The sequence below is a fragment of the Heloderma suspectum genome, chromosome 3, assembly GCF_057233095.1.
Source record: "Heloderma suspectum isolate Gila_16-S chromosome 3, 16-S_ref, whole genome shotgun sequence".
NCBI lineage: Eukaryota > Metazoa > Chordata > Lepidosauria > Squamata > Helodermatidae > Heloderma > Heloderma suspectum.
The window spans coordinates 2,765,691-2,778,637 of NC_139460.1; the positions used below are offsets into that span (position 1 = coordinate 2,765,691).

At 54.1% G+C, this 12,947-nt stretch overlaps 1 protein-coding gene across 12 annotated transcripts in view; it reads right to left on the bottom strand.

Moving 5' to 3' along the window:
* Window positions 1-12,947, bottom strand: part of NUMA1 (nuclear mitotic apparatus protein 1) — a 105,990-nt gene that overhangs the window by 7,103 nt on the left and 85,940 nt on the right. For 7 of the 12 annotated variants that reach the window (XM_084842264.1, XM_084842263.1, XM_084842266.1 and 4 more), the window contains 7 exons: window positions 8,625-12,107; window positions 7,436-7,477; window positions 5,114-5,182; window positions 3,289-3,399; window positions 2,960-3,178; window positions 892-1,052; window positions 249-489 (listed from right to left, as the gene is read on the bottom strand). In XM_084842264.1, coding sequence (XP_084698390.1) covers window positions 249-489; window positions 892-1,052; window positions 2,960-3,178; window positions 3,289-3,399; window positions 5,114-5,182; window positions 7,436-7,477; window positions 8,625-12,107 — 4,326 coding nt within the window. Of the gene's footprint in view, window positions 1-155; window positions 490-891; window positions 1,053-2,959; window positions 3,179-3,288; window positions 3,400-5,113; window positions 5,183-7,435; window positions 7,478-8,624; window positions 12,108-12,947 lie in introns of those variants that run through there. The other 5 variants (XM_084842271.1, XM_084842270.1, XM_084842273.1 and 2 more) reach the window with 4 other exon arrangements.

A 12,947-nucleotide genomic window follows, 5' to 3' on the forward strand; every position in this document is an offset into this window, starting at 1 on the left:
TGGTCATTTCAGCATGATTTATCCTATCTCTGTGACCCAGGTCTTCTCAAGAGTTGCTGGTCTGTCTGGCAATGTTGCCCCTTCAGGGTCACTTGCTGGCCCACATGCCCAGGGAATGGGGATTCATTCTCAGGATGCCAAAAGCACGTGACAGATTTGGCTGCTGTATGGAAACACCACACATGCTGCCCACCTTTACAACTGCTGCCCCACACTGCTGCCCCCACCCCAGGCAGCCCTCACATTACTTTGGTCATGGTGATGTTGATGACCTGTGTGGTGCGCCGGCGACCAGAGAGAGTTTTCCGTCCTGAATCAAAGGAAACGTCGCCCATGGAGCCGATGCTGTTCTCCAGTTTGGACCGTGCACGGGTGGGGATGGGTGTGAAATAGAGGCTCTCCAGAGACTCCATCTTACGAGGCAGCTGGTGCAATGACTTGGATGACTCTGCTGCCCCAGATTCAGAAAGGGAACGGCGGGTCCTCCTGCTGGGAAGAGATGCAAAGGGGAACCACATCACTGGCACAGCCGTCATGACAGCTTTGCACAGAGATCTCTGGATTGCTGGCATTTTGAAGATTAAGGAATGAGGAGACTGAGAAGGCTCCAATGCTGTACAGACAGCTATGTTGTGAAATCAGAACCCACACCCACTAGGATGTCTGCTGTCAGGCCTTCCCACTGAAAAACCCCGGGAGGGGCACACATTTGGCCCAGGGACTCCAGTTTTGCTGGCCCCTGTTCTATGTCAAATTGGGTTGCAAGGAAAACCACTGCACAAGGAAATAGGGCAGGTAAAGCCAAGGGAGCTGATCTGCTCTGCTGTAGCCAAGGCGCACATCTCCAGCGCTGCTAACAAGATAATCTGCCCTTGCCTTTGCAGGCAGTACCTGGTGGAGTTGAGTGGCTGCACTTCATCGCTGGTACTCAGATCCAGGCTGTCTGAGCTGATGTCAGCTGGGCTCTCTCTGAAGGTCTCACGGCTCTTTAAGGTATCCATGGCCACCTGGAACTTGCCTTGCCCCCGCAGCTGGCGATCTGCAAACTCCACCTGCGTTTGGGATTGTAAATGGTAAGGAACAGACTGCACGGGAGAGCACTACAGCAATAACATCCAAGTTCAGAGTCCCCAATTAAACACTTTTCTATACGATTACATAATTGGACACCGCCCACCTGACCTCATTTATATTACCTATAAATATTACCTACACTTCTCAAGTATGTTACTGTATGCAAAAGTCAGGCTAAAAAGGCATGGAACTCCCAGAATTCTTCATTTTTCCTTGGTATACTGGATTACTTGATGCTGTGCTTCCTTACTGCTGTATGCAGAGCAGAAGTGTTTTCAACCCCCCTTCTGGGCCAAGCCCAAGATTAAGTAGTGCCAACTTAGGTAAGGATAGTCAATTCTGTCAATAGTATTGAGGGCACAATCCCATGCCTGTTTAGGCAGAAAGCAAGCCCTAAAACTCCCAGAATCCCCCAGCCAGCATGCTGGGAGTTGCAGGACTTTCTTATGTCTAAATAGGCATAGGATTCTGCCATAAAGGTTTGTATCTTAGTCAGAAAAGTTACCTTAGAGACGGAAAAGTATTTCAGAAAGGACATTTATTTATAGCGGGGGGATGGGACTTACTCCCGACTTTCATTTTAAGAACCAAAGTGACTAGCCCTTATGACTGGCCTTGCAAGGAGGAGGCCTGCTTGAGTAACACTTCCAGAAAACAAAGTAAATATGCTAGTTTACATGGTTTCTACAGGTTGCAGAGTTGTGCTTGCCTCAGTTCAGGAACTGGATTTTTGATGCAGAGTAAAAACAGGCCCAGACGTCACTTTTCTCAGCTTCACACCTGCCTTCTCCCCACCTCAGGACAACGCTAGACATATGCTGCAAACCAACAACGTGTCCTCTGGCCCTTCATATCATGTACACACATTATAAGGTGTTCAACCAACATGAAGCAGCTGCTGTATACCAGACTCTCAGTCTGTCTAGCCCGCTCCTGCCTGCCAAGACTGGCTGTGGCTCTCCAGGGCCTCAGGCAAAGCGAGGCCTTTCCCGTGCCTGCCACAGGAGGGCTTTTCAGCCACACCTGGGAGCTCTGGCACGCAACGGCCGGGCTCTACGGACCCTCCCAACACAAGCAGCTTTGGAATATCCTTGCTGTGGGTTGCTGCATTCTCCCTTCCTTCCATTCCAGCAGTTCCTCTCATGCGGACATATTACACCGCCTCAGACCACCGGTCCATCTATCCCTGTCCAAGCAGCTGGCCTCCAGGTCTATCCCCATTACCTGCTACCTAGAATCATAGGGCTGGAAGGGGCCTACAAGGCCATCAAGTCCAACCCCCTGCTCAATGCAGGAGTCCAAGTCAGAGCATCCCCGACAGCTGGCTGTCCAGCCTCATCTTGAATGCCTCCAGTGTGGGAGCCCACTGCCTCCCTAGGGAATTGGCTCCATTGTCGCATTGCTCTAACAGTCAGGAAGTTTCTCCTGAAGTTCAGGTGGAATCTGGCTACCTGCCCATCTGTAAACGGAGATGTGGCCCGGGACGGAGCGTGAGGCCTTCTGCATACAAAGAGGGTGCTCTGCCACCACGCTCCAGTGCACCATGTCTTTGCCACGCTGCGTTGGCTGGCCTCATTGGTCTAAGCCAGGGGTGGGAAGATCGTGGGGCCCTCCAGAAGTTGCTGGGCTGCTCTTTCCATCATCCTTCCCCACTGGGCATCCTTGCTAGGGCTGACTGGAGCGGTAGTCCACCACGATCTGGAGGGCCACACATCCCCCACCCCTGGCCTAAGCAGAGTATGCAGGAGGGCCCCCTGCGCCCAGTCTCAAGAACAGGCCTCTCTTGCGCGGGGCAATGTACAGATGCATACGGGGCTGGAGTGAAAGTTGCTGGCGCTGCAGCACAGACACAGCCCCTGGGACCAACAACAGCCCCTGGCCAGACCTGTGCCTCCAAGGTCCGGACCCGGCTGGTGAGGCCCTTGCAGCTGAGCTCCGACTCCTTCGCTTGCATGACGACGTGCTGCAGCTCCTTGACCAGGCGCTCCGACTCCACCTTCAGTTCCGCGTTCTCCTTCTGCAGCTGCTCTAGGCCTTTCACCTTCTCCAGCAGCTCCTGATTTTGCTGCTTCTTTGCATCATAGTGTGCTTTGGCCTTCTCCATCTGAGGGGTGAGAAAGAGAGGAAACGGTCAAGCACTCCAAGCCTTCTGAGAAATATGGCCAAGCGAGAATCCCCACCTGTGACTGGGGGAGGCAGCCGAGTTGTCTGTACCTGGGCCTTGTAATGCTCAATGGCTTGTTCCTTCTGTGCCAGTTGAGCCTGGAGATCTGCCGTCTTCTCATTCAGGTGTTCTCTGTCTGACACAAGCGCCTTTTCACGCACCTAATCAAAAGGGAGACATCCATGGTTTCCTCACAACGCCAGAGAGGAAAAGTATTTCCTTCAGAATATGTCCCCCTCCCACCAGACTCTAAGATGGTTCAGCATTGCAACTCTCTCCACGTTCTGCCTAGACTGGTGTGCTGGGGAAAGCGCGCACGTTACGCTGACAACAGCCAAAGGAACTCACTGCAGCAGCACAACAAGAGAGCCACAAGTATGAGCAGATCCTAGGATGGTTCGGTGAGTGAGTGGTGGGCAAGGCTGTCTGTGAAGATCCAAGAGCACGGCCCTCCTGTTCGGAGACGGCACACTGCCAATGACCTAAGACAAAGTATTACCCTTTGCACAGAAAGCAATTCCATTTTGCCTTGCTGGTGAACCTCCCTGGAGCATCTGGATGGCCCCTAGTCTGACCCAGCATGGCAGGACAGGCAAGGGATCACTCGCACCCCACCCCGTTTCACAGAAGGGCAAAGTGAGCAAGGCAGACACCCCTCCAGATGTTTTGGACTACAACGCCCATAATTCGTTTATGCTGATCCAACACATCTGGAGGGGTCACCCAGTTGGGGAAGGCTCGGCTACCCAGTTCCCTGGGGGAGCATCAAACATGGATGACATTAACGGCTTGTAGCCGCTTGTGTGCAGAGGGGGCTTCCTGCTGCCGCCGCCGCCATCTCATCCTCCGCTTGTTTAGCTGCAAGGCCTGAGCACTGACTTCCCCGTCCCCACGCCTCTCGTCTTGCTGGTGCTGCAGGGGACACTTTGCACGTGTGTCCTGCACAATACATTGGGGGGGGGGGGCTATTTCCCAGCCCTATCAACTCCAGAAAATACGATGGGGTGGTGACAAGAGGGACACTGTCTGTGCCAGAGACCCTCCTCATTCCGTCCATCTGAACCTTCCCCATGGCTAAACCTGAGCTAGCACACGCCACAACTGGAGCTGAGAAGACATAGGACCTAGTGGTGGCCAAACAGCCGCTCTCCCTGAAACACGCCTGGCTCCATCCTGATAGGCTTCTGGAGGACAGTGCAAAGCTTTGTTGTCTTTCCAATCGTATTTCAATACTGGGTTTGAGGCCTTGGTTTTACAATGAACCATTTCAATTCTGAGGCGTAAATGCCTCATGTGCCCCTTTGAAAGGTCAAGTTAGAAGTGTTGAAATGAATGAAGAAACACATGAAGAAAGGCATGAAATATTCATGTGCTGCCCGTAAAGGAGGGCAGCTATGTTTGGTGTGGCTTGGCCAGCACTCCCGGTAAGAATTCTAGAAATCATAACGTGTGGCAGAGCAAAGCACAGGGCCCAGCCCACTCACATGCACGCACAATTTCTGCACCTCTGGCTCTCCAAGCCGGCCTGTCGTAATGCCTCCTACATGCCACTCATCTAGCGCAGCCCTGTGGGCAAGCTATTTTCACCATCAGAACCACAACTGGATGCATCTTTTAATCAGAACCCGAAATCCCTGGGACAGTCCAGCCCCTGAAACCGACGACATTCTTACGCTGCATGGGCTTGGCCTGCCTTGCTCTGTACCTGCAGGCCCTTCTGAGCACGGGGAGAGGTTATCCCTGCCCCAAGGCATAGCAGCCGAGTTGGGATTTGAGCCAGAATCTCCTCGCACCCAAAGGGCCGGGCTCAAAGCTCCATTTACAGGCCTCAACACCGTGGGGGTTCTTTCTCCAGCTCCCACCCCCAGAGCTTACCTCTGCCTTCTGCTGCTGGGCTTGGGCAGCCTTCTCTTGCCGAGCCAGCTTTTGCTTCAGCTCATCCACCTGGAACGGAGTGGGGGGGAGAAAAAGAGCCATTATTCTCACCCCTCCCCCTCCTGCTCTGCTGCCCCTTTTGGCTCTCCAAGCCTGCGCATGCCAGGGGCTGTCCACAGCGGGGGCTAGGCACTGTGCAGAACCAGGCCACGGCTCCAATGTCTTTATACACCTGCCGGTTGGGAGGAGCCGTGTCTGGAAAAGGGATTAGCTGGGGCCAAGGATGTCCTTCTTGAACCAACAGCATGGCACGGCACCACAGAGCCACAATTCAGGATATCCCAGGGTGACCCTGTTATCCTTGGTTCTTTATGACAAAGCTCCAGTTTGGAGGTGGGAAGGAGGAGTCTGGTGCCACCATCTGCGTTCCTTGGCTTGGCCTGGCCCCTTGAGCATGAGGTGCCTTTTCATTAAGTCAAGCCCCCTTCAAAACATAACATCCAAGTTCTGCGACCGGAACAGGCAGGCTAGGAAGTCTCTGCACCTCCACTGGCATGACGACTCTGCTTGTCAGCAGGAGGCAGAAAACTACACATAGCCCGGAGGCCCCAACTCACACCACATCCTGCTCAGCCTCCCTTTGGCTTTGGGGGTTTCACCTGCCATTGTACGCATGCTCGAGCTTCTTTCTGTGGCCATAAGGGCTAGAATTGGGAGATTCTGAATTCTGCATCAGATACCTTCAGAGTTACTGCAGGAATCAAATGTAAAATACATGCAGCCCAGATTCCCTCATACTTGGAGGAACATTCCCAATGCTATTCCAGCTACAGTTCTTCTACAACTTTCCTACCAACCAGCAGAAGCCTCACCAGAACCCCTCTCCCACAACATCCGCTGGCAGAATCTTCCAGAAAGAATCTGCATACAGCTTCAAAGCAGCAAACCTCCACCCCCGCTTCTTCCATGCTGTGCACACGCCGCCTGTCAGGAACAGGGTTGGTTAGTGGCCTTCAGAAGCAGAAATGGTGCAAGTGAGTTAGCATCTCCTCAGTGGGAATAGTAGCTTTCTACAAGCAGGACAGCTATGAAATGCTGCAAGCAGATAGCCCTTAAGCTGTGACAAACTAGGAACCTGGTGAAGGAAATGAATTACCAAACCCAAGTTCTTCCTGCAATCCCAAAGCAGTTCCCCGTTGTCAACTGTTTGCCTCTGGTGCACCTGGGCGACATCAGGTACTTGCAGGATTTCTGAAGGGGACCATTTCAGAGGGTTCCATTTACAAAACACAGGCCCTACATTTCTAGGGAAGCCTTGCTGACATGTGCAAAATAACAGTGCCCATTTTTATATACTTCAACTAGGTGCATCTCATGGCATTCTGTCTTCCAGCTGTAAGAATGTTATCCTGCTTCCTCAAGACCACAGAGGGAGGCTGCAGACCCATAAACAGGGCCAGGAGGGATGCCAAATTCCTCAGCCCATAGAAGAATATGCAGCTATGCTTTCCTGTCACCAGGATTTAAGATGGCACATGGACAATTCTATGGGAGATGTTATCAGTAACCCACCCAAACTGCTTTTCAAGGAAGGGACTCCCAAGACTTCCCAGAAAGCGGTAGACATGGACTTGCACAAGAGATGTTCCCAGTGCCGTACATTCAGAAGAGCGCAACTGCTGTGCTATCAGAAAAAAACAGGTGTAAGTAGACATAAGGAAAGGCATGCAGCCCTTTAGACTTTACAGGTTGTTCTTTCCAGCAGGTGCTTTGTGAAACTCAGAATCTTGCACAACACCTCATAAGAGGAGTTGGTCCAATAAAATGCATCTGCCTGAATTCTTTGTGCCAAAGAAAACTACATCCTGCTGGGAAAACCTACTGAGAGGAAAATGGCCTGCAGACTGCTCTGGGCTGCACAGGCTGATCTGTGCATCAACAGCCCCATCTCTGGTGCAGGGGACTGGATTAGTTGGCATTTGGCTCTTGCCATCTCAAATTCTTTTCTTCTTTTTTGGTAAGAGAGCAAGAGTTTTGCTGACCTGCGTGAGAAGATATATCTGGGCAAAAAGGTGCAGTGTTTTAAGGAAGATGTTTAGTTAGAAATGATAAAGCCCCATTTTACCACGCACCCCAAAAACGATGATGGTGGAGGCCTCGTTACCGGGAGCAAACCAGTGTTCCCGGTTCACCCTCCACAAGCCCCCCTTTCAAACAGTTCACAACAGGAGGTGGCAGCCACGACGGAGGGGAAGCGGCAGTGGCAGCAGCTATAGCCATGCACTGTCATCGTTTAAGCAGCTGACCCCTGGCATGCATTACCTGCTTAGCTCGCTCTTTCTGATATACCTCTAGCTGCTCCACCTGTAGGATTGGGGGGTAGGGGGTTGGAGGGGGAAGCAATGAAGGCAGATGTGAAAACACCACAACTAAAAAGCAGCTGGGACAGCTTGGGGCAGTGGTGGAAATTCAACTGTAAACCCAGATCGGGCCAAGTGTGCACCTCAGAAGCTGCCCCCCACCCCCAGTCAAGAGAACACTACAGAGCCTGCCTATGGCACCCTGAGGTGTGCATGCTGTCAAAGGGAGCTGAGCACTCCCATTTGAAGAGGACAACTAGCCACAACTTGGAATAGCATCACGTTTGTTGACTTGGATGTTCCATCCTTCAGGAAGTTTAATTTCCCGCCACTGTTGTGTAGCAGCCCCCAAGAATGTGGAGGACTGGAGATGGAAGGGCATCCCCTGAACAGCCTGTTGCTTGGTATGTACCCCGTGAGTCAAATCAGGTCTGCTGAGCTGTTCTGATCAGCACACTACGTCTGCCCCTCTCCCCCTCCCAAGGAGCATGGCCAACGGGCCTAGGGACCCAGCCAGCAGCCACGAGAACACACTGCATGCAAGAAACCCGATGGCCATGTTCCAGGAGTCACCAAGGGCAAGAGATGCATAGCCCAGGTGACAGCCTGTAGGTGGAGCTGGCCCTCTTGACACTCGGTGCTGCCTGGACAGAATGTGCGATGCATCTCTTTTCTGCATATTCTCTAAATCTGGACTGTATTGCACAGAATGCAGTGAGGCAGCCCCTATAGACCTCTTGGGGCTTAATAAACCCTTTAGTGGGATGCTTTCATCATTAAAGGGTGGCTTGCAGAGTTTTCCCCTGCCTTAAGTGAGCTGTGGAAACATTTCTGAGCAATTTGGAAAACCATCAATAACAGCAACTTGCCAGGCTTGTACATCTGAACCAGATCTCATGGGTTTACACTGGCCAGACTCCCATGAAAGGGTTACTCCAGGGAACGTAGGAAAGCTGAATGAAGAGGCATACTCCTCATTCAGAAGGGGAACACAGACATGCTGTGCTCTGGCGGCAGCATGGGGCAGACATAACGGGTGCCTGCCTTTCCCTATGAAACCTACTCAATTCTCTCTCTCTCTCTCTCTCTCTCTCACACACACACACACTCAGAGTCCAACTCAACCATGAGAGGGTGGGGAAGGGTCTTACCTGCACCAGCAGCTTCTGCCTTGCCTCCTCATGTTTGTTTGTCATGGCCTCCAGCTTCTTCTGGGCCTCTTCAGCCTCCCGCTTGCTCACAGCCACCAGCTTCTCAGAGTCGAGCCTGGCGGCCTCCAGCTCCTGAGCGTATTTCTGCTTAGCCTGAGCCAGCTCCGCATCCAGGCGCTGCAGCCCATGGCTGGACCTCTCACTGAGCGCTCTGTGCTCCTCTGTCAGTTGAGCATGGGCCCGCTGGAGCGTGGCAAGCCGCTCTGCACAGCTGCCCTTCTCCACCTGCAGCTGCTGGACGACACGCTCCTGTGCAAGGTGCCTCTCCTTCATGGAAAGCAGCTCTGACAGCTCCAGCTTAGCTCTGGCCAGCTCTGCCTGCAGGATGCCAGTGGTCTTCCGCACCTGCTCCATCTCCTCTCGGTGCTCGCGCTCCTGGGAGGCCTGCTCCACCTGCAGCTGCTGATGGAGATGCTTGATGGGCATCAGCTCCCCAATCAAGGCCTGTGCGCTAGCAAGCTCCTGCTGGCGGGCCAAGAGGAGCTGCTCCTTCTGGAAGACCTTCTCCTGCCAGGACTTGTGCTCTTTGCAGAGGTCCTCCTCCCGTTTGGAGAGCACACTCAGCTCCTTCTTCAGGGCCTCCACGGACGCCCTCAGCTTCTCCGCCTGCTCCTGGAAGTTCTGTGCTTCGACCTTCATGGCCGAGCACCGCTCGGCTGCTCGGGAAGCAGCAGTGGCCATCTCAGACTGGAGAAGCCGCAGCCTTTCTTCCAGCTTTTTGCTTTTCTCAGACTCAGCCATGACCAGCCGCCTCAGGTCCTTGCTTTCAGCTTCCTTCTCTAGCAGCTGCCTGTGCATGATGGACGTCTCCTGCTCCAGGCTGCTGATGAGGCTGGCCTTCCTTTCGCCTTCCTGGAGGCACCGCGACATCTGCTCCTTCCAGTTCTCCTCGGACTTGCCCTTCTCCTGAGCTGAGGCCCGCAGGGAAGCCAGCTCCTTCTCGGCTCTGGACACAGCTTCTCTGCTCTGGGCCAGCTCCCGCCCCTTGTCCAGGAGCTCCCGCCGCAGCTTCTCAACGGTGGTGTCCTGCACGGACTTGGAAGCCTCCAGGAGCTTCTCCAGCTCAGAGGCTCTCTGCTTGTGCTGCACCACTTCCCGCTTCAGAGCCCCCACCTCTGCCTGCTGCTGCTGCTGGGAGGCAGCTGCCACCTTCTCCAGCTTGGCCACGGTGCTCTGCTGCTCCCTGCACTGCCTCTCAAGCGTGCCCACCTGGCAGCGGAGGGCCTCGCACTCCTTCAGCTGCTTCTCGCAGAGCTCCCGGCTGGAGGCACACTCCTGCTCCCGCTGCCGCTTCTCCTCCTCCAGGCTTTTGAGCGACAGGTCCTTGGAGTAAATCATGGATCGGATGCTGTCCATCTCCGCCTCCTGGGTCCTGGCCACCTCCAGGAAGCCCTGCAGCTCGTTCTCCATCTTGGCTTCCCTCTCCTTGAGAGCCTCCACAGAGGCCAGCTCCCCTTTCAGCTTGCTCACCGTCTTCTGCAGATCCCTTAGCTCCTCGCTGCGAGAGACATTCTTCAAGCGCAGCTCCTCCAGCTCCCTCTCTTTCTCCCCCACTAAGTCCTGGGCTCTGGCCATTTCTTCCTGGAGGCCAGAGACCTCCACTCGGTGTTCGTTGGTGGCGTTCTGCAGCTGCACCTCCAGGGCTGCCTTGCCAGCCTTTTCTGTGGCCAACTCTGCCTTGAGGCGCTCCTCCGCGCCCGCCAGGCACTTTGCTTCCTCCTCACGCAGAGCCAGCTCACGCTTCTGCTGCTGTGTGGCTTCTTCCAGCTTGGCCTTCAGGGACTTCATCTGGCTAACGAGCTGTTCCACCTCATGCTCCTTTTCCTTCAGGGCAGACTTGATGGTGGACAGACTGGACTCTGCTGTGGTCAGATCTTTATGGCTCTGCTCTCCCAGCTGCTTCACCTTGGCCTCCAGCGCTGCTACCTTGAGCTTCTCCTCCGCCAGGTCTCTGGTGGCAGCTTCAAGGGCCTGTGCAGCCTCGCGCCCGTCCTTCTTTGCTTTTGCCATGCTCTGGGCTGCCTCCTGGCGAGCTGCTGCCACCGCCTCCTGCAAACAGACAAGCTCAGCCCTGAGCTTCTCCTCTGCGACCTCTTTCTCCTTGACTTGGGAGAGTGCGCGAGACACATCAGCCTGAAGCTCAGCCAGAGCTCCTTGGTGTTTGGTGTTCAGGCATTTCAACTGGGCTTCAAGTTCTGCTGCTTTCTCCCGTTCAGCCTGCAGCTTCTGGTGGGCCTGCTCCCGATCTGTGCTCAGGGCTCTGACCTTTTCCTCCAGCCTCACACACACCCCAGAGTCTTCTTTGGCAGCGGCAGCAGAGGACAGCTCCGTCAGCCGACGCTGAAGTTCCTCCACCTTGGCCCGGGATTCCTTCCCCAGCTGCTGCACGTTCTCCTCCAGAGCTTGCCTCTTGGCCTTCTCCTCCCCCAGTTCCTGTGCGGCCTGGTCCCGGTGCGTGGTCAGCTCCTGGACCTGCTCCTCCAGCTCTGCTATTCGCCGGAGATTGCCTTCCAGGGACTCTGCCGCCCTCCTCTTTTCATCCTCCAAGATACCTTCTGTGTTGCAGACAGACTCCTCCAGGATCAGAAGCCGCTCCTGGAGATGGGTGTTCTCCTTGGCCACCTTCTCCTTGTCAGCCAGCTTCTGCTGGGCCTCACGCAGCTGGCCTTTGAGTCCTGGTATGGCTCCTAGTTGGGCCTCACTCTGCTGGCACTGGGCCGTGAGGGCCAAAATCCTGCCATCCAACTCCTGGACCTTCTGACTCAGCTCAGCTTTCTCCCTCTGAGCCTCCGCAGCAGAGGTGCTCCGAGCCTGCTCCAGAGACTGCAGCCGCTCTGCTAGGGCAGACAGCTCCGCTTCTCTCTCCTGGAGCTGCCTCAGAGCCAGCTCTGTGTCCTGAGCAGCCTTGCTGCACTCTTCCTGACTTGCTGCTTCCGCCTGCACCAGCTTCTTGCTGCTCTGCTCCAGCGCGCTGCTCAGCTGATCCACCTGGTCACGGAGTCCTCGAAGGGCTGCCTGAGATACCTGCTCATTTTTCTGCAAGTCTTCTGCTAGCTGGCCCTTCTGGCTCCTCTCTGTTTCCACTTGCTGGTGCAGAACTAGCAGTTCCTCATCCTTCTGATGAAGGAAGCCGGTCAGCTTCGCTGTCTCTGCTGTCAGGGTGCTGACCTGAGCTGCCCAGTGCTCTGCTTGTGCCTGCGAGTCCTGCTCCAGCTTCTCCTTGGCTTGAGAGATCTCAGAGGCGGAATTTCGCAGGTCGGTGAGGAGGCCGGTGAGCTGGAGCTTCTCTGCTGCAAAGCTTCTCCTTTCCAACTGGAGGCTGCCCTCCAGCAGGTGCTTCTCTTCTTCCAGACGGACGATGGCTGCTTGCAGCTCGGCCTGCTTGCTGCTGAGGCTGGCTACTTGTTGATTCAGGCCTTCAAGCTGTTGGGACAAGCAAGAACAAGCAAGACCATGTACCTGGAGAACACCAGGCCGATCACTGTCCCTTCCCCTCCATTACTGCCTGAATGTCACTCTTCATTGACCCACAGGCTGTGTCCAGGAACACATAGCTGAGTGATGAGCGTGCGGAGAAAGCACTCACTGGGATTTGTACTCGTGCATATTCTTCTCTTCAGCATCAAACTTGGGGGGAACCGGTTCTTCCTGCTTGTAGAAGAAACCGGCCATGCAGAGTGCTGATTGGCTGGCCAATGGGGGAAGTGGCCTGGCACAGGTCACTCCCCCACTGCCCCTTACTGGAGCAATTTTTTTTTCTACTTTCCAAAAGAAAAATGGAGAGTCCCAATTGTAAGGTATGCCTGTATAGAACCTCAGGTTTTAGTGCAATGCTTTTCAAAGTGGGGTACGAGTCAATCAGAAGGGGGGCACATATGTGGACTTCTGCCACCCAGGACTATTAGAAAGCACACATGTTCTCTTTTGCTGTGGGCAAACAGCTTGGCCTATTAACACGTTACTAACAAGCCCAGCCTGCATGCTGATTCATTTCCTAAATAGGCACAATTGTGCTATCATCCCTTGCATGCAGCTTTGAATATTTTACAGAAAGGCAGGGTATAAATATAAGAATTAAATAAACACCTGTAGAAGTGAGCCAAAGTTTTAAAAGTTTGAGAAACTGTTTTAATGCACCACTTCTCTCCCCCTGGCCCCTGCCTGGACCTTACCCTTAAAAACTGCCACAATGGAGTAATAAAAAGACCAGAAGCCAAGGATCAATACTCTCAGGTAGGCCAGATTCAGGGAAATCTCTTTAGC